The 26151-nt window shown below is 52.5% G+C and overlaps 1 protein-coding gene and 1 long non-coding RNA gene across 2 annotated transcripts; one reads left to right on the top strand and one right to left on the bottom strand.

The window, feature by feature from the left end:
• Window positions 1-12640: 12640 nt before the first annotated feature.
• On the bottom strand, window positions 12641-15776 carry LOC148120645 (uncharacterized). The gene is made up of 3 exons (XR_015739148.1): window positions 15622-15776; window positions 13676-13832; window positions 12641-13381 (listed from the first exon to the last, which is right to left on the bottom strand). It is a non-coding gene; the product is annotated as an uncharacterized LOC148120645 (long non-coding RNA).
• Window positions 15777-22808: 7032 nt separating this feature from the next.
• Window positions 22809-25042, top strand: Dusp2 (dual specificity phosphatase 2). Its single transcript, XM_085696430.2, has 4 exons — window positions 22809-23313; window positions 23437-23558; window positions 23875-24094; window positions 24206-25042. The coding sequence occupies exons 1-4, from the start codon at window positions 22914-22916 to the stop codon at window positions 24418-24420; spliced, it is 957 nt and encodes a 318-aa protein (XP_085552556.2). The 5' UTR covers window positions 22809-22913; the 3' UTR covers window positions 24421-25042.
• Window positions 25043-26151: the final 1109 nt, after the last annotated feature.

Below are 26151 nucleotides of genomic sequence, written 5' to 3'. Positions count from 1 at the left end.
GGAAAGCAGAACTGCCAAGGCCCACTCCCTGATGTCAGGGAGCCCCGGTGGGTGGACACAGAGCAAGGTCAATGACGGGCAGAACCTGGGTTCTCGTTGGTTCAGGGACAGGGCCTTGATTCAGCCTGGACATCTGCAGGGAGGAGTCTCAAAGGATGGGCAGGTGTGCGTGCGTGTGTGTATGCATATGTGTGCGAGCGTATGTGTGTGTGTGTGTGTGTGTGTGTGTGTGTGTGTGTGTGTGTGTGTGTAAGGTGAGGGGGCATTATGAGCTTGCAGTGTGTGGGTCTGTGTCACAGGGGATTTCTGTCAGCAAGAGCCCACCCCTTTGACCTACTCAGGGATTTTTTGGTGACACAGCCTCCTAATTGGCCTCTCCTCTCAGCTGAGGGGGTTGCCTCTGGAGGCTTGGCATGGCTGCTCAAGTCACCATCAGCCATCTGATGGGCCAAGGTTTCCTACTTGGCTTATCACCAGACTCTCCCACCTGGAACGGTTTCAAACGCAACATAGAATCTAGCGCTTATTTATTTATTCTTGAAATGGCATTGCACACTGTGACCTTGATTTGAACGGTCCTCTTTCCACTTTGGTTTGGAATTTGTTCTATATCCGTGGTCTGACTGAGCATCCTATGAGCCTGGCAGCCACTGTCTTGGGGAGTTCAGCTGTGCCCTCTCACAAAATGTTAATCCCAGCAGACAGCTTCCAGCCTACCATGCAGGGATAGGGAAGGTCATGCAGCCTCCACTGGAGTATCCGGGCAGCCCCTGCTACCTACTATATATGCAATTCTGCCTTAATTGATGTGGACTTCTGGAGGAACCAGAGTATATGGGGGGTACTTTATCTATGCAGTTAGGAGAAGGTCTTTTCATCTCTGCTGGGTAAGGTTTTCCAGGTGGGGCCTGTTGGGGGTGGTCACATACTCTTGTAAGCAACCCCTCAAGGTCTCTAAGGAAGCCCACTAAACTTGTTGGTTCCCCAGAGTGAACTTTGGTGGGATGGTGCCTCAGTTTGTTGAGGGGGTGGACACTGTGCATGTCTCCCCAGGGAAGGACTTTTAGCATCAAGTGGGTGTACATTCAACATTATCTTTATTATTATCATTGTTGTGCGTGTGTGTACAGGGCTTCACAGATGAACTCTCACCCACTCGTGGCTGACAGGTGACAACTTTGTGGAGCCGGTGCTGTCCTCCTACCATGTGGGTTCCCGAGGCAGATCTCGGGTCCTCAGGCATCATCTTCTCAAGCAGAGCCTTACAAGAACTGAAAGTTATTGTTCATTTCCACCAACACGACCATGCTAAGTTGGAAGTCATCATCTGAGTTCCGGCCTTTCCCGTGTTGGTGTCCGGAAGACGAACTGTAGGACAGTCTCACCAAATTCCTCTCTGGATAAAAACACTTCAGTGGTACACGCCTAGCGGGGGGCCTTGCTTTCCCATTTACCTGCCCTGCCCGATGCCTATGTGCTGGTCATCCTGATGGGTGACAGACGCATCTCATTCAGTGAGGTAAACTGACATTCTGCACCTTTTGGCCCGTGACTACTGCACTCCTAGGATCACAGTATGTTCGTCCTGTCAATCTTATTCACTTCTCGGAGGGAGAGCTCACATCTTTACTTTGCTGCTTTCTACCCTTCTTCTTCCTCGCAGTTCATAGAACTCCAGAGTTTGGAGCTAGCCTGAGCCTTCAGCACCTCAGGAAGTCGGTGGGTCTTTGAGCCTTTGAAGGCTGTAGCCCAGCTCTCTGCTTCCTAGTTGCTGAGATGATCGGCTGTGACGGAAGGCGCTTCCACCACACTTCCCTGTCTCATGATGGCCTCAAAGGCCATGTTTCAGGCATTGCCCAAAAGTGCTGGACACTTTAGCATGAACAGTGATTAAAATCCTGCTCTCCCATGCTGGGTAGTGGTGGCACCTACCTTTAATTCCAGCACTCAAGAGGCAGGTGGATTTCTGTGAGTTCAAGGTCAGCCTGGTCTACTGAGTGAGTTCCAGGACAACTAAGGCTGCCCAAAGAAACTGTCTGTCTTGAAAATCAAACCAAACAAACAAGCAAACAAACAAGCAAAAACACGTTCTTCCATTAATTGTTGGATGAACGAGTGGAGGGAAGGATGAATTAGAACCTTTACTTATTGATAGTTCTTTGCCTGCATGTATATGTGCCTTGTTCCCACAGAACAAGGCACAGAAGAGGGTGTCAGGTCCCCTGGAATTGGAGTTAGAGGAGGTTGTGAGCTGCCATGTGGGTGCTGAGAACTGAAATTAGATCCTCAGGAGGAGAAGTCAGGGCGCTTAACTGCTGAGCCATGTCTCCATCCTGAATTAGAACCTTTAACCTGTTTTATTCCCCAAGTATTTTTCCTATCTTAGACTTGCTGTGTGGACCACACTGGCCACAGAAATCAATCTGCCTTTGCCTCCCAAACACTGGGAATAAAGGCATGTGCTACCACACTGGCTGTATATTTTGTTCTTATTCCAAATTATTATTATTTTTTATTTCAAATTATTTAATCCATACGGATTGTGGTAGTTTGAATGAGACTGGTCCATGGAGGCCAGTCTTATTCATTTGAACTCTTGGTCCCCAGTTAGTGGGAAGTGGAATGGTTTGGGAAGGATTAGGAGGTGTAACCTTGTTGGAGGAGGTTTCCAAAGCCAACACCAGGGCCAGGCTCTCTTATCTTCCTGCTGACTTTGGATCAGGATGCAGAACTCCCAGCTACTGCTCCAGCACCACATCTGCCTTTGCTGCCATGCCCCCCCCTCACTGTGATGATACCGGCCTAAGCCTCTGAAGCCATAAGCAAGCCCCAATTAAGCGCTTTATCTTTCAAGACGTAGACACTGAACATGAAACAGTTTCCTTTATCCTCAGCTCTGTTTACCCCGCGGTCACATGGCTGAGCCCTCCGTGTCCAGCACTCACATATTCCTTTGGGGCTCAACCTTAGTCCTAGAGATAACATTTTTTTGATCATCATTCCTCAATGATTTTTTTCCTGGGTGTAGAAAAGCCAAGATTTGTGTGTGATCTCAATTTCACTTACACTGTTGACTTCTCTCACGAGTTCTGATATTTGCTAGACAGTTCTCTTGGACTTTCCTGAGAGGCAGGTCTATTTTCTCATCTTCTCCTCACCATCCCTTCCTCCTCCTACGAAGGGCCAGTACAGCCAGAAAAGGGAACCACAGTTACGCTTGTCCATATTGTTTCTCCTTCATGGAGAGCTTCCCTCAGCCGTGTGGTGGGCTTGCGCACGTTTATGTTTTGATATTCCAATTCTAAGATGGCTAGTGCTCCGAGAATCCTGCTTTCCTAGGAGCTCGCTGAGCACTGAGCATTGTCAGTCTGGTGCCGAGCTCGCTGGGCAGACAGCTGTGTGCATAGGCTGGCATAGCCTTCCTTACAGTCAGGTGCTGCCCGGGGATAATGGTCTGGACACTGGGGTATCAGTGAGTGGAAGTGACTGCATTCCTTCCTGAAAGTTCCCACGGAAAGGTCCTCCTATACTCCTTTCTCTCTTTTGTTGTTATCAGTGTGATAACAAGACCTGCAGCAGGCATTGTAGACTTTGAGGCAAACTTGGAACTGGGTGCCAGATGCCGCAGAGGTAAGGATGGAAGGAGCCGGTTCCTGGGAGCTTCGAGGGGAGCCTCTGTGCCAACCTTGAACTCCTACCTAATGCTTGGTACTGTCCCTCAGTAACTGTCAAAAAATGGAATCTCTCTAGGTTGGTTTGAGTGTTCCACCCCTTCTCCCAGAGCTTGCCAGCACTTTAACTCCTCAGGGCAGCGGTGTTGGGAGTAGGCGTCTCTGGGAAGTGTGTGGACCATGGAAACCCTCGCAGATAGACTGATGCCTTTCTTGTGGGAATGGATATTTGGGGGCACAGTTCCTTCCTCACACACCCATTCACCCTTCTTCTTGTTACCATGAGTTGAAGACCAAAGTCCTTGTGGCTTTCCAGCCTTCAGAACCATGGGCCAGCATTATCCTTTGTCCTTTTTAAGTTACCCGGCCTCAGGCATTCTGTCATAACCATAGAAGATGGACAAGTTTCAAGCAGAGGAATGACAAGAAATATAACTTAGAAAGTTAATTTTGGGTGCTGGGGAAGGATGAATGAGGCAGGAACCAGGCTCACGGTCGTGTCTGTCAGCTCCTGCACCAAAGACAACCAGGGACACATCTGTGGCTGAACAAACCAGGCTTATCTACAGGGTGAGAGGGCCATAATGCAAGAAAATTATGGGGTCTCAGTAAGGGCGTGGGAAAGAACCTGCTGCAGGATTTGGACTGTTGTTATTGTAGTGCTATTTCATTTGTATTTTAATAAAGAAAACTTGCCTGAAGTTCAGAGCGTAAAACAGCTGCCCTGGTCAGCCTTACAGACCAGGCAGTGGTGACACACACCTTTTATCCCAGTAGCCACACTAACTTGCAATAGAAACCGGGCAATAGTGGTGCATGCCCTTAATCCCAGCACTGGAGAGGAATATAAGACGGGAGGAGACAGCTCTCAGTCAGTCTCATCCTGGGGATTCCTGGAGGCAGGATCGCCATTTTGGACAGTGGCTGGCTGTTTTGCTTTTTGATCTTCAGGCAGGCTTTATTTATTAAAATACAAATGAAATGTCACTACTCATTATGACTTTTTAAAGAAGGTATTATCATTGGCTCACTGGTGAAGCACACATACTGACCTGTAGTTTAGTTCCCAGCTCTCCCATCAGATGCTCACAAGTGCCTGAGACTCCGGCTCCAGGGGACTCAAGCTCCTGTTCTCCTTGGGCATTAGTGTGTGTGTATGCACATGCGTGTGTGTGCACACACACATTTACAAACGTCTATTAGCAGTGTGTGTGTGTGTGTGTGTGTGTGTGTGAACATGACAAGGTATGCTGTGGGGATCAGAGGACAACTTCTTCAGCATTTATATGGGTTCTGGGGAACAAACTCTGGGCCTTGGTCCTGTGTGGCAAGTGTTTTACCCACAGAGACATCTTGCCATTTCCCTTGTGGACTTGTTTGGGCAAAGTGTGGCGAATGAGGCTCCAGCTCTGGGTGAAAATGTGTCAAAATAGCATGGGCATTTTGCACTGCCCCTCAGAGCATTAGTACACTAAAGGGCACAGGAAAGACAGGGTAGGACATCAGAGCTGGGGCAAGGGCAGCTGTCGCCTGGGAGCCTAGAGTCCCAGGAAAGCCAGCCACAGCTACACATTAGTACAGGGGGTGGGGTGGCACATTAGCCCAAATCTCTTTCATCTCTGCTTGCCTAAGCCTCCTGGCAGAACCCTTAGGAAGCAGAGAAGGGAACTTAGCTGGGTCTTGAGGATCCAGAGCAGGGAGAAAATGGGTCTGGGCAGAGGAAGTGTGAAACAACCAACTGGTACACATGGCACACCCCCAACGCTGAAGCGTTGCTTTGTCTGATCCTTAAACTTGTTCCAGAACCACAGTGTCCCCATCCTAGACTGTATGCTGCTCTTGGGGAGACTTCAGGAGATTAAAAGAGAAGTTACTGCTAGGTGTGGTAGCACACGCCTTTAGCCCATCACTCGGGAGGCAGAGGCAGGAGGATCTCTGAGTTTGAGGCCAACTTGGCCTATATAACAAGTTCTAGACCACCCAGGGCTACATAGAGCCTGTTGAGGGAGAGAGACAAGAGACAGACAGACAGACAGACAGACAGACAGACATGCACTCATGCGCGTGCTTGCACACACACACACGGGGGGGGGTTATTGTAGGCACCAGAAAGGAATGGGACCCAGGGCAGAGTAGACAGCCCCCTTCCCCACACCCCCATCCTCCACATATTCCTGGCTCTTACAGGTGTCCCTGACCTGACCGAGCTCCCCAAGGTGTGGGCAGAATGGTACAAACCTGGCTGGCTGCCCTGCTGGGCCTGTCCAGGTGGATGGAGTCTGCCTCCCATCATGTCCAGTGTTTTGATGGGGTACGCCTTCCTCGAGTGTGTGTGAGGCAGCTGACCTTGAAACAGCTCTTTTAGGAACGGGTGACTGATAGCCTAGGACAGGTTTCTTCCTGCTCACAGGCCTTTCTCAGCACGTCTGTGACTCTGCTTCCAGAAAGCAAACTCAGCAAAAAGAATCACAAAGAAGGCTCAGCTAGGCTGCCAGGGGCACTGGGTATCTGTGGACCCTGCCTGAAGGTGGACAGCCATGAAGGCCTCCTTTCTCTTCTCTCTCACTGCCTTTTCCTGCCTCAGGATTCAGGAAGTAGGGCAGGGGCCAGGAGATTGAGGGACCAAGAAAAGAAAGGCCCTATTCTCAGCTGGAGATGACAGGTGTGACATGGCAAGATGAGAAGCTTGGGATCTCCATGGAGATGGTTGCTGCCCTTGACCCCAGGCCCCCTGACTTTCTTGAACGCGTGTATCTGCTGTCCCTTCATTATTTAAATCATTTCCCCATAGACAACCCTTCATGGTTTCCAAAATGCCTTCCCGGATGGTGAGGCTCACTGAATTTCCATAGCCGCGTGGTGAGGCGGCCTTGCTTTGGTCCCTTCCTCAGTGAAACTGAGGGGACATGACTCATCAGAGGGGTGGCCCAGCGTTGGCTGGGAAGGGGAAGGTGCCTGCTTAACGGTTCGTGAGCAGTTTCTGTTTCCCTCATTTGACGGGAGGTTGGAGCCTTTCCCTACTGGGATCTGTTACCCACACCGGACTCTATACAGAAGCTCCCCCTGCCCGGCAGGGTTGGGTGTGGCGAGCCCTGCCTGGCCTTATTTCAGGACTTCCAGGCCTCTGGACACCACCTTGCTGGGTGCCCCCAGAATCACCTCGATGCATCCTTTCCTCCCGTGGCCCATTAGCCAGTAAGCCCCTTCCTGTCCTTCCTCCCACTTCTCAGGACCCCAGGAGCCTGGATGGGGAGACAGACTTTGCCAAGGCCAAGCCTGGGGCTCTCCAATATGATTTCTTTCTTCCCACCAGAACCAAGGTTAGCGACTTTCCAGAGCACAGATGCTGATTGGCTCTAGGGAGGGGGAGGGACCAGCCAAGGCCTGCAGAGTGATGGGGGAGGAGGGACAGCCCCTTGCTCAGGTCTCACCAGGCCATGACTCATTTGCCTTGCTGAGTCTCAGATTTCTCCCGTGAATGAGGCCTGAAAACAGTCCCGGCAATGAGGATAAAGGTCACTGGGGAGAGGTGGGAGTGGATCGTGACAGCTGTGTACACCCTTATCTCAGGGAATCAAGCCTCTGAGGGCTTCACAGCGCTGGCAGCTAGGCATTCAAGAAGTAGTCACTGCTTCTTGCTATGGCAAACTGGGGGGCTTCCTGGAGGAGGTGGTATGGGTGCTGGACTCCAACAGGAGCTTGGGGCATCCTGGTCTATGTTGGCTCTTCAGTGAAAAGGATCGCTGTGAGCAAAAGGGGTGTGGGGGTCCAGGGAGCTTCATGGTAGGGAAACTGGCTCTGCCACAGAACATGAACCAGAAGAGATGACCGCCTTGACTGTCCTGCTGAGGGCTTCAAGTTCCCCTCAGAGGCACCACTGGGCCTCCACTGGGCCAGATGTCCTTCTTTAGAAAAAGGGTTTTGATGGCAGCGTGGAAGTTGGGTGGTATGGGAGCCAGGCGCCCAATGCCTGGGCGTGAGGAGCCGTTATCACAGTCTGGCTAGGACTGAGAGTGGTGGCGTTTATCCAAATCCCCAGAATCCAGGAGTCTGAGGCAGGAAGATGGGGCATATTGAGGCCAGTCTGGGCCACATTGTGAAATGCTGTTGAAACAAATCTGGTTAGGAGAAGTCAGGGCCTGGTTAATCCTGAAACCGCCTGGTTGGTTTAAAAAGCTCTCTGTCACAACCTCACACTGGCCTCAGAACACTTTGTTCTGTCACTTGATGCACCCACCCAGCCTGTGTGGGTGGCCAGTCTCTGATGGTTTCACACCGTGGTGTCAAGTATTCTGCTGCTTTCAGGTTCGACAGTGGCTGGGGCCATAGCTCGTTGGTAGAATGCTCTGCCTGTAGCTTACACAAAGCACCGTGGTCAGTCCCCAGCACTGTAAAGCCAGGCACACCTGTAGATCACCTCTGAGGAGGTGAAGATGGGAGGAGCAGAAGTCCGTGATCACGTGATCATCTGAGCTTGGAGCTAGAGACCAGCTGGCAGCCTGGGACGTATAGAAAATCCTTAGATTCTGCGTTAAAAGGCAACCTGGGATGTATGTATCGACAAACCTTGGATTCTGCATTAAAAAAGATTACCAACCAAATAAAAAAACCCACGAAAACAAACAAACAAACACCTTTGCTTTTTGCTTTCCCTCTTTATGTTCTCATTCCAAACAAGTTCTGAAGACTCAGCAAGACGAACCAGACAGATGGCTCGGCAGGTAAAGCTCTGGCCTCACAAGTCAAGAAGATGCAGGGAGAGACAGTTCCACAAAGTTGTACACTGCGCTCCACACACACGCTGTGGCATGACATGTCCTGCTATCACTATCACACACACACACACACACACACACACACACACACACACACACACACACACACTTTTTTTTTTTTTTAAGAGTAAGACAGGTGTATGGGGAGAGAGTCCCAGCTCCCAGAAGGTAGGATCTGGCCACGTGTGAAGTCATGTACCCCAGGTCCTGGACAGACTTCTATCTCTATTCTGCTCCCACTAGACAGGGTGTTGGCAGGGCTGATTGCACCCCCAGAAGCTGCTGGAGGCAGAAGGAAGAGCTAGCAAACCTGCACCCATCTTTGGGAGCCTTTTCCAGAGGGCTTGGTGGGAGTGCCACCCCGGCACAGCTAGCTACCGGACAGGTGGTAAAGAAGAGAGAAGAAAGAGCTGTTGCTCCCCTCTGGGGGTCCGCACTTTGGGTAGATCCCTTGGTCTGTAATGGCACTGGTGAGTCCTGTCTCCCAGAGGGTGGGAAGCGGAACACTGGCTTGGGATCGTCTCAAAGTACTTGGGAATGTGCAAATGTGGCCGAATGGCTCAGACTTACAGCTGAAGGAGGCAGCATGGGCACTGGGGCCGCTGGAGTGGAGCCGAGAACCTCTCAGCTTGGGCCACTGCAGCCAGGTTTGGTTTCTTGTCAGGTGTCGTCTGGTTCCAGGCTCTAGGGAGTGTGGTGGTGGTGGGGGTGTATGTATTGTATGGGGAATCTTCAGGTTGGCCTGATCAGGCTAGGACCAGAGCCTGAAGCATTGTGCCCTGGCAGGATACAAAAGGTGCATGAGGAAGTCTCCAAAACTCTCGCTGTGCTTGACTGGAAGGACCTGTTTAGGTCATGTTGACCATCCACCTGCCTCAAGGAGGCCTCAGTTCCCAGAGGGAAACGACTGGACTGGGTGTGTGTCTTCATAATACTTACCTTGCCCCAGGGACAAATACTTGGCGCTGAGGGTAGGCCTGGTCTGGGTTAAGCCAGGATATCCATGTCCCTCCTTAGATCCAGGGCTCAGGGAGGTGGCACTGAGTGCCAGTTCTTCTCTCAAAGTGTATGCTCCAGTGTGGGGCTGCCACTGAGCTGGGGAACAGGTGGTACAGTGCGAGCTCAGCTGGGTCCAGCTAGGGTGTGTGGACCTTTCCGCAGCCAAGGTGCACCCCGCCCCCTTTTAACATCTCAAAGGATACCAAGAGCAGAGGTGCAGAATTTGGGATGCAGAGAGGATGAAGTTCTGTGTGGAGTTCTTTAACCCCGGCTTACGGGAGGGAACCGGGTCAGTGCCATCCTGAGGCTTTGAGCAGAGAGAGTGTTCCAGCGGCTGGGTGGCAGGGAGGGACACACCATTTATGTCTGCAGAAGGAAGCTGACATAGGGAGGGAACTGTCAAGCCATGCAAGGACTGAGCCCCTACCTCAGCAACGGTTCAGCTTTCCTCCCCGAGGGAGAGTCTGTTGAGGGTGGGACAGTCTAAAGAGAGCCAGAGGGAGGGACAGAGGGGGGCGGGCAGGACTGGCAAAGAACAGAGAGAGCAAAGGTAGACTGAGAGAAAGGAGGAGGCCCTGCCCTTTGCTTTCCCTGGCGCTCCTGGCGGAGTGAAGGCAGCACGCCTTCCCCTTCTGTTGTGTGTCCTGTTTCCCCACTCCCTCCGCAGGGAGGAGCCTTAGCTGGGTCTCTGACCTAGAGGCCTGGGGCCTCCCCCTCCCAGTCTTGAGCCATTTCTGGGAGATCTCAGTCCCAACCAGCCACCTTGTGATGGCTGGCACATGGGGTGTGCCTGGATCCTGTAGGTTCTGTCCCAGAAGCTAGGTGTAGGCCATCACAGCTCCCACCTTTCCTGGCCACTGGGAGCCCTATCTCTAAGATTCTCCCTCTTTGGGGTAAACCTGAGCCCTACCTCTTTGTACTGGGGAGCTGAGGCAGTTACTTCTTGCTAGGCCCTGCTGTGGGGTGAAAGACTAGGAGCAGGGTTGCCATCTGGCCAGCAGCTATACCCTAGAAGGAAAGAAAGCAGGGGACTGAAGGTGAGTTAGTCTCACCATAGCGCTCCAGAAGGCCCTGTCTGTGGCATAGCATTGTGCCACCACAGCACTGGCTGGACCACCTCACCCCAGAAAGTGGAGGGTGTCAGGGTTGCATGGCTGTGATGATAAGCTCATCTCCAGCACATTTGGCAGCACAATGTTCCCGGGGCACCCAGCACGGTGCCAGACACCAGAGCTGGGGAGCTCTGCTGCTAAGTTTGCACATCAAGGTCTAATGTCATGAACCATTTCCTCCAGTCTGGAGACCAGCACTGATGATGGAGGTCTGTGCATGTGTGAAGGACGTATGTTAGGGGTGTATTTCTTTGGTTCTAACCAATGTGGTGTAGTGTGTGTGTGTGTGTGTGTGTGTGTGTGTGTGCAGGTGTGTGCGCATGTGTAGCTGGTATACATGTGGGTCTGATGGAGTGGGATATATGTGTTGGTGCGTGTAGTACTGTCGTGGGTGTCAGTACCTATGTGAGGAGAGGGCAGCACCCAGGCCCCAGAAATGGTCCCTAGCAGTCTAAGAACTTGCTCCTTCCTTGGCAGCACAGAGGAGGTGGCACTGGTCAGTAAGGAAAGGGAATCGTCACTCTTCAGCTGTCAGAGAAATGGACTAGAAGTCTTGCATCTAGGCAGGGACAAGTCCCAAGTGGAAAGTGGGCAGGCGCTTATAGGGAGCGTACTGTCTCTGAACCAGTGGTTAAGGGGGAAGGCGTGTGACTGCAGGACCGGTGGGAGTGTCCGAGGAGTCGGCCTGTGGACCTAGAGTCTGGCTCCTGGGGCCGGGGTGGAATTGCCTATGCAGGGTTTCAGTGGGCTGTGCTGGTACTTGGGAGGCCACATAGTGGTGGTGTGTTTAAGAGCCCATGGGTGCTCAAGGAGTCTCAGTTTGACTGTAAAGCACTGTGGGTTTGAGGGCAGGCATGTCAGTAGGGCTGCGTAAGCATGAGGGCACACGTGTGAGACTGTGAGCACATCTGTGTGTGGGCACATGTGGCCCCAGTGTCTGGGGACTCTCCACGGTGATCCGCAAAGCTGACTGTGTGCACATCTGTGTGTGGGCACATGTGACCCCCGGTGTCTGGAGAGAATGGTTGGGCTTTTTCAGGAACTGCCATCTGCAGGAAACATCTTATCTGACTAGAGCATTAATCCTGCCTGATCCTGCAGGTGCTTCCTCTGGTGACCACCCCCACACTGTCTGCTCTTAACTCCAGACCCTGTCCCCATATCCTGCTGCATCCACCCCACCCCCACTGCCAGTTCTCTTGGACGGTGGCTTGGATACCCTTCTTTCTTAACCTTTGCTCAGCCTTGAGTGAGCACCTCTCTCCACTGCGGTGCACACACCATGCACCTGGGTGGGCACAGGCTCAGGAGGGTGAGGACAGGAGGCTTGGACCTTATCACCCTCTAGGAATCTGGCCACGGCAAGAGCTCTGCCCTCTCTCCCTCACAGCTGCCCCCTCCAGTCTCCTCAACGCTCTTGCTGGCTGAAGTCACTGTCCCCTGTCCCCAAGCCACTGCATTAACATCTTACCTCACTGTGTGGTCATTTTACTCCCTACCTGTTCACCTCTCACAGCCGAGGGTCAGCCTCATGGTTCTGCACCATCAGAACCTTTCAAGGGTTTCCATCGGCCTTTCAAGAGGATCAGATCTTCACAGGAAGGAAGGCTCTGCCCACCAGCTGCTCCACTGACCCTCTGTTCGACTCTCTACCTCTTTCTTTGGTCTGGACTACCTCCCCTGGCTGGCCCCTCGCCATCCCCCAAGTTCCAGCTGAAGAGCACACACTCTCAGTGGAGCCTTCCCCTCTGCTCCCTGAGTCCTTATCTCCACCTCGGGTACTCTGACACGATCTTAGTGATGTATTCACAGTGCAGTCTCTGGTTTCCATGGACGGTCACCCCAGAGAGGACCGAAGTCTTGTCTGTCTCATTCATAGTCACATCCCCAGCACCCAGAACAGAACCTGGCACCCTATAAATATTCCTGGTGAGCCATGTGTCCTGGGACATGAGGAGCTCTAAGGCAAGTGGTGTGCTCAGTGCTAGGAATTTTTCCTAACGCGAGCTCTCTGCCGGCGCAAAAGTCCCAGTCAAGCCAAATCACAACAAGCCAAATTAAGAGATATCCAGGTTTAATGGGATTCCTACGCTCTTGGGTGGCCCCAGGGGGAACCGGGAGGCCACGAAGGTGACCACGGGGGTTGGTGGGAGAGAAAAGAGACCACAAGGGGACCTTCTGGGGAAGCAGTTTAAGTAGACTAGGGGAGTGGTCAAGATTTTGGCGGGCTCGTCTTGGCACTCCTCTGGGGAGGGGCCAAGGCTTGGCGGGCACAGGAACAGGGCCTTCAAAGATGGAGGACAGAGACTGGGACTTGGGGCTTACATTCCAGACTATTTGTATAAGGGGTAACTGGAAGCTGAGGTGATATTTTGACTAACATCTAGGCTCTCTTAGGAAAAAGGGACGTTGACTCAAGTCTGGCTACCTCCTGTGGGCATAAGGCGACATGGGCAAGGGGAGAGCTAGGTGTTGGTGGGTCCACGCTCAGCGAGAGGTGTGGCTGGAAAGGCACCCCATGTACTGTCATCCCGGAGACGTCAGGCATCTGTTCCTTGGGGGAGGTGAGAAGGCAGGTATCTAGCAAAAAATACTGTTATCACCAAAGATGAGTGCCAGGATGAGGAGCAGGTAGGCCCTTCATTGTGGCATCCTGGAAAACCGGAGGGTGGAAGGTCCTATCTGCTGGACAGACCAAGTGTCCTGAGTAGATGCCCGCTTGAACCTGGAAAGATGGTACCAACATGGGTGTCCTAGGAGCTTGGCAGCCAAGGGGGTGGTGAAGATTACTGTGTGAGGTCCTGTCCATCGAGGTTCAAAAGACCTAGGAGTTAACTGTTTGAGTACTCTGTCCCCTGGGGAGAGCGGGGCAGGTTTAGGGGCATAGGGTCCACTAGAGTGGGGGCAGGGAGACAACTGTCAGCATGTGAACAGAAGGGACCTTAAAAGGGAGAGGTAGGGTAGGCACCCCACCAGTGGAGGAGTTTGGACTGGGAGGTGATGGTTAAGGAGAAAGGGCCTGCCATAAAACAGCTTAAAAGGGCTCAGGCCCATAGGGGAACGTGGGGTGGCCCTGAGGCGAGTAAAGGCAATGGGGAGAAGGGAGGATCAAGATAACCTGAGTTCAATGAAGAGCTTGGTTAGTTGTTGTTTGATGAGTCCATTGTCCATCTGGATGGTTCGTGGGACACCAAACCGAGGAATAATGTGGTCCAGGAGTACCTGAGCCACCACATCTGCCATTTCCCTGGAGGCTGAAAACGCTTCTCTCCATCCTGTAAAAGCGTCCACAAGTGTTAAGAGATAACAGAGTTTTTTATGAATAGTCATATGAGTGAAATCAACCTGCCAGTCTTCGCCCAGTTGATGTCCACAAAGCTGGTGTAGAGACATGGAGAGCCCTTTGTGAGTTGGCCTGGGCACACGTCTGGCAGGAGGAACGAACCTGTAAAATACAATCTTGGAGATGGGTGGGGTCAAAAAGGAACTTCAAGAAGCAGAACAAAGCTTTGGGGAACTGGCTAAGGATATCTCCACCCAGTACAGGTGCTGAGTAAGCAGGTATCTCTAAGAAAGAATGAGAGAAAAATTGTCCTGTAAAAATGCAGGGCGGTGGCAAAGTTTTAAGTGGGGAGGAACGGGTTCCGTCTACCCCATAACTGAAATTGGTGAGGGGAATGTAAGGTCCGAGTGAGATGTCAGAACAGAATAGGTAGCTCCCTATTACCCGCTACTTGCAGCTTTACCCTAGGCTCAGATAGGGTTATGGGATATACCAAGTCTGGGCAGTGTCAATCCTCTGCAAGGCTGAGAAGTTTGAAGGCTGGCACAGTTTCACTTGCTGATGTTGGTGAGGCTGGACCTCTGTGGCGTGGCATAGAGGACAAGTCCGCATGGGGCGATTGTGATGTCTGGTGTCCATGTTGCTGGCAGATAGGGCATAACCTCATAGGAGGCGTAGTGCAATATCATGCCACATGACCATTTAGGCCACACTTGAAACAGTTTTCCTGTGAGGTTGACTTAGGCTGGGCTCTATCAGGGTAGAGCCTTGGGTTGGCTTCCCTTGTCCCCCTTCCTGTGACCTTAGGGCAGCTGCTAAGGCCTGGCCTGTAGATTATTGTAGCCTTGTCTGTCGGGAAGACTCAGCTGTTTCTTCTCGGGCATTAAAAACTTTAAAGGCCATTTTCACCAATTCCCATATAGGGGTTTGGGGACCCTCCTCAACCTTTCTTAACTTTAAGCGTTAGTAGAAAAGGAACCTGACCGCTTTTCTATCTGAGAGAGATCTGGAAGAGAAAAGGGAACATGAACTTTTATAATGCCATTGACACCCGCCACTTCCCGGAGAGGACAGAGAAGGGCAGAGCTATGGGGGGATCTGGTATGGGAGGAGACTGGGGAGGGTTGGGAGGGGCTATTCCAGTGCACAGAGGGGGTAAAGGGTGGGAAGATGGTAGGAGGGGGAGGAGAGGAGGAAGGTGAGTAAGGTGGACGTTGACCTTGAACCTCCAGCTTGGGAAAGGAGAGGGTAGATAGAGAAGGAGAGGAGTGTAGAGAATGTTGTGCCACAGGAGGGGGTTGGGTAGTGCAGGCTTGAGGGAGTGGGGGAGGGGCCAGTGCCTCTGGCTGCATGGTGCTGCGAGACACTGGCTACTAAGGGAAGGGCGAGAGCACAGAGCCCCAAAACCATGGACATATGTATTGGACAGTCCCAATTTATAACGATTTTGTAAGAGGCATCCCAGGGGAAATAGAGGGTCTGGCTTTGAACTGCAAGTGCCCATTTTAAAGTCTATGCCCAACCAAGTGGTCTAAGTCTATTACAGCATGTCTGCTAAAATAGCTCTTAGGCCTACACAGGGTTGTTGGAATTGAATGCTATGTATCTCTGGAGCAAACAAAGCCCACCTCAGCCAGGCCCGGTCTTGCCAGTCTAGCAACTGCTGAGATCAAACTCTTGGCACGAGCTTTCGGCTTCAACAAGAGTCCCGTAATTGACAAAAGTAAGTACAAATGGGTCCCCCCAAAATCCTATAGCATAGACAGGAAAAAGGGACTCACCAAGACGCAACCGCTGTAGCCCAGGAGCCGGTTTTAGCGTGGCGTGGAGAGCTCAGATTGTGGACTAGGGGGTTTTCGATGCGTGGCCTAGGGCCACACGGAAAGGCCGCCCTACCTGGTGGAACCTCCGAGATGTTAGGAAGTTTTTCCTAAAGCAAGCTCTCTGCCGAGGTAAAAGTCCCAGTCAAGCCAATCTTGACCACTTCCCCAGTCTACTTAAACTGCTTCCCCAGAAGGTACCCTTGTGGTCCCCCCTCCCGTGGTCGCATTTGCGGCCTCCTGGTTCCCCCTCGGGGCCACCCGAGAGCGCAGGAATCCCATTAAACCTGGATATTTCTTAATTTGGCTTGCTGTGATTTGGCTTGATTGAGATTTTTTTTTGTCAGCAGAGAGCCCGTGTTAGGAAAAAAATTCCTGACACTCAGGGAGTGGATGAACCCAGGACACCTTGCTCTTCATAGAAGTGATGATGGGCGCTCATTGATATGCCTGGAGGGCTTGCTTTCTGGAACCTTCCACTGCTTTGAGGGCCCAAGGACACTTCTCTCCTGGAGCCTGGGGCATGGTGGGAATAAGGGCCAAGTCCTATATGTCTAAGCATAGCTGTCAGTAGAGACGCCTCAATCCCCAGCTCAAACCTGGGCAACTGTGGGTTTTTGTTGTTGTTGTTTTGTTTTTGGAGTACAGTGGACTTTCGGTGGGGAGAAGAGCTCTGTGTGTCTGCAGCTTTGAGGTATTTGCAGCTGGGCTGGAAACAGCACTCTGCTACTGAGTCAGTCAGCACTTTCAAGATGGAGGCCTTGGCCGTCAGGCCTTGGAGAGAAGAGGCTGCGGGCAGAGCAGGGCATCTGGTGGGAAGGACCTGGACACTGGATCTAGGGCCTGGATCCTGGGAACATGGTAGGAGGGACACAAAACTTAAGTTCCAAGTATGGCTCCACTGTCTCCTGACTTGGAGAGCTTGGGAAAGGTACCTAGATTCTCACTGCCTCAGGTTCCACCATGCAGGTTTGGTGTAGCACTCTCCGGCTTTTGATGACTTTGGGGTTTAAATCTGATTGTTTTTAGAAATGGGACAGGGCAGGGCATATGGAAAACCCAGTGTAGCTGTTATTGTGAGCCAAGGCTTGTGAGTGGTATGTGTCTGGGGCAGGGATGAATGCAGGGCAAAGGCAGGTCCTGGCAGACTCTCACTAGAGGCAGGAAAGTCCAATGGTTAAATCCAGGCTCCAGACAGTACTGCCATAGGCTAGTGGCTCTCTTTGTCAGGGTTACTACTGCCGTGATGAAACACCATGACCAAAAGCAAGTTGGAGACAAAGGACTAATTTTACTTATGTTTCCACATCCCTGTACCATAGTGAAGGAAGTTGGGAAAGGAACTCAAACAGGGCAGGAACCTGGAGGCAGGATCTGATGCAGAGGCCATGGAGGGAGGGGTGCTGATTACTGGTTTGTTCCCCATAGCTTGCTCAATATGCTTTCTTATAGAATTCAGGACCACCAGCCCATGGGTGTCTCTGCCCACAATGGCCTGGACCCTCCTACATCAATCACTAATTAAGAAAGTGCCCTATAAGCTTGTCAACAGCCTGATCTTATGGAGGCATTTTCTTAATTGAGGCTCCCTCTTCTCCACTGACTAGCTCATATCAAGTTAACATAAAACTAGCCAACACAGTGGTCTTAGTACCCCCACTGGAATGCCTTTGAACTTTGGTCTCTGTCTCAGTTCATTTGGGCTGCTGTAATCAAATGCCCGAGGCTGCACAATTAAATAAAAAAACAGGGACAGAAAAAGAAGACAGTTCAAAATCTCCAAGGGTGGACATCAGTAGAGGGCCATCTTACTGTGGTGGAGGCTGAACTCATTTCTACCATACAGGCACCAACCCACTCTAGTCTCTTGGCCTAGTCACCTCTCATTAGGCCCTTGTTCTAAACCAGTGCTTCTCAGCCTTCCTAGTATAATTCCTCATGTTACAGTAACCACCAACCATAAAATTTTATTTGTTGCTACTTCATAACTGCGATTCTGCTACTGTTGTGAATTGTAATGTAAATATGTTTTCTGATGGTTTCTGGTGACCCCTGTAAAAAGGTTGTTCAACCCCCAAAGGGGTTGTGACCTACAAGTTGAGAAGCACTGTTGTAAACATTGTTGCACGGAGCATTACAAGTAGCCAAGTTGTGTAGATGCCTTGAAGCCACTGCAATTTCTCTATCTCCAAGAGAATAGAGAAGCAGATGAAGCTTACATAGTAACGCCTGTAAGGCTCCGAACATTTGGTTAGTCATTGTTCTCTTTATTGAGAGCCCAGAAAGGTTAAAGTATTTGCCTAGGCTGCCCGGGCCTTGTGGGCCCAGGGTGGACGGGTACCACTATAACAAACGGATATGTGATAGAGAGATGGAGAAGATAGAAAAAAACAGAGTGATGTGTGCACTATGGACAGAGGTAGAACTGGAGATGTGGCAGGTGAGCGATGGGACTGAGGTCTACATGCTGTTGTTGCCCAGTAGGCTCAGCCAGATGGTGTGCAACAGCCTGGAGCTCATGTAGACTCAGCCCCCAAACCTGCTGCTCAGCCACAGGGTTCTCTGGCCTTGAGCAATGATGGAGGCCAGAAATGAGGACAAGTTTACATTTCTGGATTGGACCTTCTCAAATGACCACTGGCCCCGTGGTGCCCCCAGAGGCCATGTTGGCTTCGGTGGTTCATGCTGCCGTCCCAGGCTGCGATGAAGCCTGAGATCCACGTGGACATACACAGTCTGTGCCGCTGTCTGATGTCTCTGGGCTTTGCTGCCTAGGGGAGCCATGCTGATGTGAGTGGCATGTCTAACTCCCTGAGGTCATGTAGAAGCTGCTGGCCCTTTTAGCTTCTAAGGGCCATGAGTGGGTCAGTGGTCCTGATAGGGACAAGGACCATGTTGATGTCTGTGGATCCTGTCACCTCTGAAGCCCATGCAGATGCCCATGGTCTGGGCTGCCGCCTAAAGCCATGTTAATGTCAGTGGGCTCAGGAGACCTGGCTCCACCCCTTGCTGGCCAATGAGTGAGGGCATTGGCATGGCCTGGGAGGGAGAGCTGGCCCTGTCCCTTGTCTCTAACTCCCCAGGGCCTAGAAGTCACTTTGTCTCCTGCCACAGTGCACCTAGCTCTGGTCATGGCAGAGACCCGGGAGTCCTCTTATGACCCTGGAAGTCAGTGTGGTCATATTTCTGAGAAACAACTTCTTGTGAAGCTTTTCCTCCATAGTCCACTGTTTCCTCTCCCACTGTGCCTAAGTCACAGATGCCTTTGGCTGCCAGCTTGGGAGTGGAGCTGGTTCACTGCTGGGATGCTCGGATGCCTGATGTATGCTGGGAAGGGTGCCCTAGGAGTGGGGAGTCTCCTCTAGCCATAACCAGGTACACAGGCAGGGGCATAGGCAAAACCCCAGTGCTTGCATGGACATGTGTGGACCAAAGTGTAGACTCTAACCTGACCATGGGGATACTTACCATTGTCCACTGGGGCTCCTCCCTGCCCTATGACTCATGCGCTTGTCTTTATGCGAGACCATAGCCATGGGGACATCCAGCTCCCCTGAACCACACAGTGCACAGAGCTGGAAGGGGCTGTGACAGTGCCTCTAGGGCAAGGTGTTCCCACTCTGGCGTCTTCTACCTGCATCATGGCTTACGGAGTGTTTGGGAACTGTCTGTGCCTTACCTAATAGCTTTCCTAAGTTGACTTGATTTTTTTTTTTAATAACCCTAGCATTTATTTTAAAAGGAAAAGATAATCATTACTCTAGTGGATAACTGGTGTCCCTGGCCACAAATACAACATGATCACGAAGGTAAGTATTACTGAGATGACGAAGTCAGCTCCTCGAAGGCGTCACTAGGGGTTTACTGCTGGATTCCCAGCCCCCAAAGCAGGACCTGGCACATGAGTTCCCAGGACTGAGTGCGCTCCTGAGTCAGTGAGTAAATGCAGAAGGGAATGAGGGACCTGAGCCACAGTGAAGAGGAGCAGGAGTGGAGGTCACAGGGGCCCTGAAGCCAGCCAGCCACAAGTGGACAGACTCAGGGAACTGAAGGGGATTTGAAAAGGGTAGAACTTCCTCGCTGTGCACTTCGGGGTTCTTCAGTGCCCTCTTCGGATGCCTCTGCACATCTAAGGACCTCCTGAGCACAAGAGGAACTCGAAGTTCAGGCGGCAGCCCCTCTTCCCCACATTCAGCATGAGAGCAGATTCAGGGGGAACCTCCATGGTAGAGCCACCGATGTCCTTCATCTGGCCATCATGTGGGACATGCCAGTCTCTCCTACCACATGTCTACTTGTGGACAGCGGATCTTTGTGGCTTCCTGCTTCACCTTCCCCAGCAGGAGACTGGATGGCCGCAGGACCCCCTTGGCTTCCTCCCCACAGTGCTTGCCAGGCTGTGACGGCAGCTGGGCTCAGGGCCTGGGGTTCGGGTCTTTGCCTGGCAGGAGCCTGTGGGGGTGGCTGTAGCATAGCATCCGGGTGGGAGGCCTGGTACAGGAAAGCTGGCGTCACCCCTGACTCACTCTTCAGACAGGGCTGGGGGTGGCCTGTCACTCATCCCTAGGGTCACTCTCACCTTCATAACAACCCTGGCTCAGGCCTCTCAGCCCAGTCACTCACATTGCTGCTCCTCCCTGGGCCATCTGCTTGAGGCTAGGCTTGGAAGGAGGAGGAAGGAAAGGGTGTCAGGGCAGAGCCTCCAGCGTCTGACTGTGGAAGGGAAACCCATCCTGTAAGCCGGCTGGGTGGACAAACCGGAATCCCAAAGGCAGAAGGCCAGTGACGTCTAAGCAGCCATCCAAATAAATGGTTACAGAAAATGACACAGAGAATTATCATTTGTTCCAGATGAGTCCCACATGGTTTTAATTGAAGAAAGAAAAATAAATAAAACCTGAGCCCCAAACTCACTTGTTAGGTCTGTTCTGTAAGAGTCAAGCCATGAAAAACCTTAAGCAGAAACCGACAGCTGTGTGGTCACTTACTGTCCAGTGATGAGGCACTGGAAGCCTGTGGAGGAGCCAGCCTGCCTGGGACCATCTTCCCCCCCCCATGCCTGCCCAGTTTGTGTCCAGAGCCCTGCCTCCTCTTGGAGGGCTCCAGGGGACAATTCTGGAGAACAGGGTCCTGAGAAGATAGCAAGGGGTGGCAGACATTCCCTAGATGACTCATTTGTGGCAGCATCCAAGAGTTGGTAGGGGAACCTTTAGTCAGAACAGCAGGTGGGGAGGGATGTGGGCTCTTCTACCCCAGCCTTGGACTTTCACCCTGGTACTGAAGGTGGGGTTTTCCCCTGATTTGCAGATCCGGCAGAAGGAGAAAGCAAACCCCTCTTTTATGGTTAACTTGGCCTCCTCGAGTTCACCTGTGGATGTCAGAGAGTGGCGTATGTATGACAGACACAAGGACTGAGGCACCCAATCAACTTTCAGCAACACACTGTCACCCTGTGAGGAGGCCCAGCAGTGGAGTCCAGCATTGGCGTCAGGGACCTGAAGTTTCCCACAAAGCTAAGTTGATTTCATTCCTGCTGTAGGGACCTCAGCTGGTGGGGCCTCCCTCTTCTCCACAGCTCCAGGCATGGCAGGTGACTCTGGTCAGCAAGACTAGACATGATGGTCCCCCTTCATGCTCTGTAATTTGTCCCTGGAATCAGCCATTAAGTCATCTGTGAGGCCGATGCCAAGGATAAGAGCCCCTATCACATTTAGGGATCTATGGTCCAGACTCCCTGGCTGGGTTGCCAGTTCTGCTGTATCAGCTTCCAGACTGACTCGGTGGGAAGGGACCCAGGCATAGCCTCATAGCCCGGGAACCAACATGCATGATGGTGACACTGAGACACTGGACACTGGCCCAGGAGTCCTTGCATTGGATCCCCGTAGGATCCAAGCTCCAGGCAAGGAGGAAAGGCACAATATTCTGCTTCGGAGCCCATAAACCATACCGTATGCTGGGGGTCCACACAGGTCCTAACTGTAGGCCTCCAAGGCAGCAGGGACATAGGATCTGTAGGGAAGCTGGAAGGCTCTTACTAAAGGCACAGAAAATTGGCTCCGGAATAAGGATTCAGGAGGCTGGGTTTTGAACACCGTCCCCACCCACCATGTTTGCTTCCGATGAAGTTCAGCCACCTACCAACATTTCTTGCCCCCAACCCAGGAGCCCGTCCCAGGAGGGGGGACCCAGGCACAGCTGAGCCTCACCACATCCCGGAGGAGTGGGCTGGCACTTGTGTGGGGAGGACGGAAAGGCTGTGGGTTACCCAGCTCTTCATTCTCAACAACTTAGTGTGGGACCAGGGCCTGCCCCAGGAGGGTTTGAAGTTCTAGGAGACTGAAAAGGGGCAGGTTCTGCAAGTGGCTCTCCATCTTCCTCTGAAACTCCCGTCAGGCCTGACTAGGCCCTGGGAGAGCCCAGCATCGTCAGCAGAGTTCCCCTTCAACCCTAGCCGGTAACATGGGAAGTACTTCTTTTGGGGCCCTTGGGGGTTTCCCTGGGCCCCTTGGGGGAAAGAAGCTGCCCCAGTCCTAAGTGCAAACTCATCATAGGACCCCTGCTCCCCTTCCCCCATAAAGCCTCCAGACCCAGGGTTTTGGCTTCAAGGGCTTATTACTCCAGCCAGGCCAACTTTCAGTGAAACGCTGCCATGAGGAGAAGGAACAGACAATCCTAAGGTCTCTAATGTATCATAATCATTTAATGTATCATCATTGGTAGCAACAGGTAATTGGTCTATTTTTTTCCCCGAAATTTCTAGGATGAAACCCGTGGGAGAAAATGGGGAAAGTGAGGAAGTCTAAGACCTCAATAACTGGAAGGCTGAGTAGTTGGTAAGCTGAGTTCCTCAAACATCTAGCAGCCTGGAGCCAGACCAAGTGGGGAGCGCTCAGGCGCAAACGCTGGGGAGACGTGGGTGGGGCCTCTAGACGCCCGGCTGACACTTGTCACGGTCTGGTCCCCAGTTTCTTCCCTCCCGTGCTCCTCCCCCAGGTGCCCCCCCCCCAGTCCTCTCCGGGAGCCCCGAGGGCGGCTCAGCCCACGGCCCACGTGAAGCCGCGGGGGCGGGCGCCGGCGCCTTCCTGCTCTACCCTTGTATGGTGACCCGAGGGGCCGGCCCTCGAGTACTTAAGCCCGGGCGCGACAAAGCGCGCCCAGAGCCAACAGCCGCCCAGGCCACAGAGTAGCCGCCGCGGGAGCCGGGAAGGGCGAGACGAGGGAGAGGACCGCGGGGAGCAGAAGGCTTTGCGATGCCGATCGCCATGAGGCTGGAGGCGGCGGCCGAGCTGGAGTGTGCGGCGCTGGGCGCACTGCTGCGGGAACCGCGGGAGGCCGAGGGCACTCTGCTGCTCGACTGCCGCCCGTTCCTGGCCTTCTGCCGGAGCCACGTGCGCACCGCACGGCCTGTGCCCTGGAACGCGCTGCTGCGGCGCCGTGCGCGCGGCACTCCCGCCGCCGCCCTCGCCTGCCTGCTGCCAGATCGCGCGCTCCGGGCACGCCTGGGTCGCGGGGAGCTGGCCCGCGCAGTGGTGCTGGACGAAGGCAGCGCGTCTGTGGCCGAGCTCCCGCCCGATGGTCCCGCTCACTTGCTGCTAGCCGCACTGCTGCACGAAATGCGCGCGGAATCCACAGCCGTGTGCTTCTTGCGAGGTGAGCCCGCGCCCCGCGCCCCGCGCCCCGCGCCCCGCGCCCCGCGCCCCGCGCCCCGCGCCCCGCGCCCCGCGCCCCGCGCCCCGCGCCCCGACCTCTTGACTAATCTTATTCTTCCCGCAGGTGGCTTCGAACGCTTCCAGGCATGCTGTCCGGATTTGTGCTCCGAAGGCCCTGTCCAGGCACTCTCTCCTGTTGGGGTCGAAAATAGCAACTCTGACCCTAGGGCTCCCATCTATGACCAGGTGAGTTGAAATCAGAATTATTTGACTTCCTGTCTAGCTCCATTGCCCACACTAGAGGGATGCCTCTGGGGAAAGCCAGGGGTGTATTCAACTGTGTGTGTGTGTGTGTGTGTGTGTGTGTGTGTTGCATCCTCACACAGACTTTAAGGCATGAGTGGCATAAGTGTGTCTGAACGTATGTCCCTTTGTATCCTAAAGACTTCAAATGTCCTAGAACTCCTCTTGTTTGTAGCCAGCCCATGATGTCTCTGCCTCACTCAGGGCTCAAGCCCTCTGCCAAGGCTGAGGTCTCACCGCTGTCTCCTTCCTCCTCCAGGGTGGTCCTGTGGAAATCTTGCCTTACCTGTACTTGGGCAGCTGCAGCCACTCCTCAAACCTTCAGGGGCTGCAGGCCTGCGGTATCACAGCCGTTCTCAATGTCTCTGCCAACTGCCCCAACCATTTTGAGGATCTTTTCCATTACAAGAGCATTCCAGTAGAAGATAACCAGATGGTGGAGATTAGTGCCTGGTTCCAGGAGGCTATCGGTTTCATTGGTAAGGGAGCCGGAGCCCAGGGTTTTGAGGGAACTGTTGGAGAGAAGGTAGGGGGACTGTTTCCTCTGTCCACCTTCCTGTCTGACTCTTCCCTCCCCACTTCCTTTTCAGACTCAGTGAAGAATAGTGGGGGCCGGGTGTTGGTGCACTGCCAAGCTGGAATCTCTCGCTCAGCCACCATCTGCCTGGCATACCTGATTCAGAGCCATCGAGTGCGGCTGGACGAGGCCTTTGACTTTGTTAAGCAACGTCGGGGAGTCATCTCCCCCAACTTCAGTTTCATGGGGCAGCTGCTGCAGTTTGAGACCCAGGTGCTGTGTCATTGAGTCAAACCCTGGCCTGGTTCCACAGTGCTGCCTCTCACTGACTTCTCGGGGAAGCGACTGTGGGCTGCTGGGCTCCTCTCTGTCCTCAAGTTGGGGTGCTAGGAAAGCCAGGATGATGGCTTTTCTGATGTGGTGCTCTTCTGTTGGAGCTTTAAGGCTGGCCCTTATCCAGGGGACCAGGGCGGATGGTATATTTGCCCTCCCTCCCCCAACTCTGGCAGAAATGAACTGGACTCTAAACCCATGTATTGTAGTCCCATATGTTAAAGCCCTTGCTAGCCCAAGGGCTCAAGGAACAAGCTGTGACGAGCAGTAACTGTGTCTAGGGGTGTGCACCCCTTGGTGAAAGCTCGAGGCGTGTGCTCCCAGGGGAGCCAGGAAGTGATGCGTGTGTCACGTCACTGACATCTTGCCGTTGTGTGAAAGTATGTGTGCGTCTCGCCACAGTTGGTGCTGAGAAGTTGTGTTCAACTGACATTTAACACTCCCTCCCTGACTTCCTCCCAGCCCTGTGGGCCAGGGAGGGGGCCATTGGAAACAGCACTTTATATTTATATAGAACATTGAGGATGTGTCAATAAAAACAGTGTTTTGTTTAAAAAAAAAAGAGCAATAACACAAATGTCTGGTCTCAAATCTGGGACGGCTGAACAACTGAGTGGTCTTCCCCACCCTGGCCTGGGGGCTTTCCCACACAGAGTCTAGCTTGTGTTTGAACTGGGAGGGTTCAGGGAGGCAGCCTCTAGTCTAGGTCTCAAACAGCTCAGAGCTTCCCTGATCAGATCCCACTTCCTTGAGAACCCATTTTCCCAGTGTGTGATGATGGCAGTCAGATCATTGGAACCCAGAGAACAGAGGGCACTGGCTTCCTGGGACTGAATGAAGGGTACAAAACGGGTCTCCAGGGTCCATTCTGTCTGCCCTGGGGTGAGGCACTCGGAAGCTAGGCTTGTTCTCAGTCTTTTCCCAGGCCCAATCCAGTTTCTATTGGGACGTGGCTGTGCTCTTTATGTCCAGCTCAGGGTGGGTAAGGGACACCCGGGCCCCAGAGTCGTCATCATCTCATACACTGCATGACCGGTGCTGGCCGTCGACTTCACCTCATTCCTTATCTCCCGTGCTTAAACGTCTTATCTCCTAACAAATGGCCTGCCTTTCTTCTTCTCTTCTTTCTCTTCTTTCTTTCTTTCTTTCTTTCTTTCTTTCTTTCTTTCTTTCTTTCTTCCTTTCTTTCTTTCTTTTCTCCTCCTCCTCCTCCTCCTCCTCCTCCTTCCAGTCTCAAATACATAGCTTTGGCTTGCCTGGAACTGGATATGAAGACCAGATTGGCCTCAAACTCACAAGAGAACCTCCTGCCTTTGCCTCCCGAGTACTGCGATTAAAGGCACACACCACCACAAATACATTTCATACTCTCCTTAAAATTTAATTGGATATTAAAAAAAACAAACTTTATCATCTTTACCATTCTAAGTGTTCACTAGTGTTAGATTATAGTCACAGTAATTTTCTCTAAACCTTTCCATCTTGAAAATGGGAACACATTGCATGTTGATACTAATTCCCAAACCCTTCTCTGAATGGCCTCTGCATTTTGCTGAATTGGTGACTCTGGGGACCTCAATAAGTGGAGTCATACAGCATTTTTCTCCCTTAAGAAATACATTTTTTTTTTGTTTTTGAGAATTTCATACAGGTACACAGTGTGTTTCGGTCATATTCACCTCTCCC

Source organism: Myodes glareolus, chromosome 10, assembly GCF_982192425.1.
Source record: "Myodes glareolus chromosome 10, mMyoGla1.1, whole genome shotgun sequence".
Classification (NCBI taxonomy): Eukaryota; Metazoa; Chordata; class Mammalia; order Rodentia; family Cricetidae; genus Myodes; species Myodes glareolus.
Note: the sequence above shows the minus strand (reverse complement) of the source record. Positions and strands in the feature narration are given on the sequence as shown.

Bases quoted from the DNA above. Each gene is read 5' to 3' on its own strand.
- Dusp2 (XM_085696430.2), top strand. From the start codon at position 22,914: ATGCCGATCGCCATGAGGCTGGAGGCGGCGGCCGAGCTGGAGTGTGCG. The intron at 23,559-23,874 runs GTGAGTTGAAAT...TTCCTCCTCCAG, and splicing joins GGGCTCCCATCTATGACCAG to GGTGGTCCTGTGGAAATCTT. The intron at 24,095-24,205 runs GTAAGGGAGCCG...CTTCCTTTTCAG, and splicing joins GGAGGCTATCGGTTTCATTG to ACTCAGTGAAGAATAGTGGG.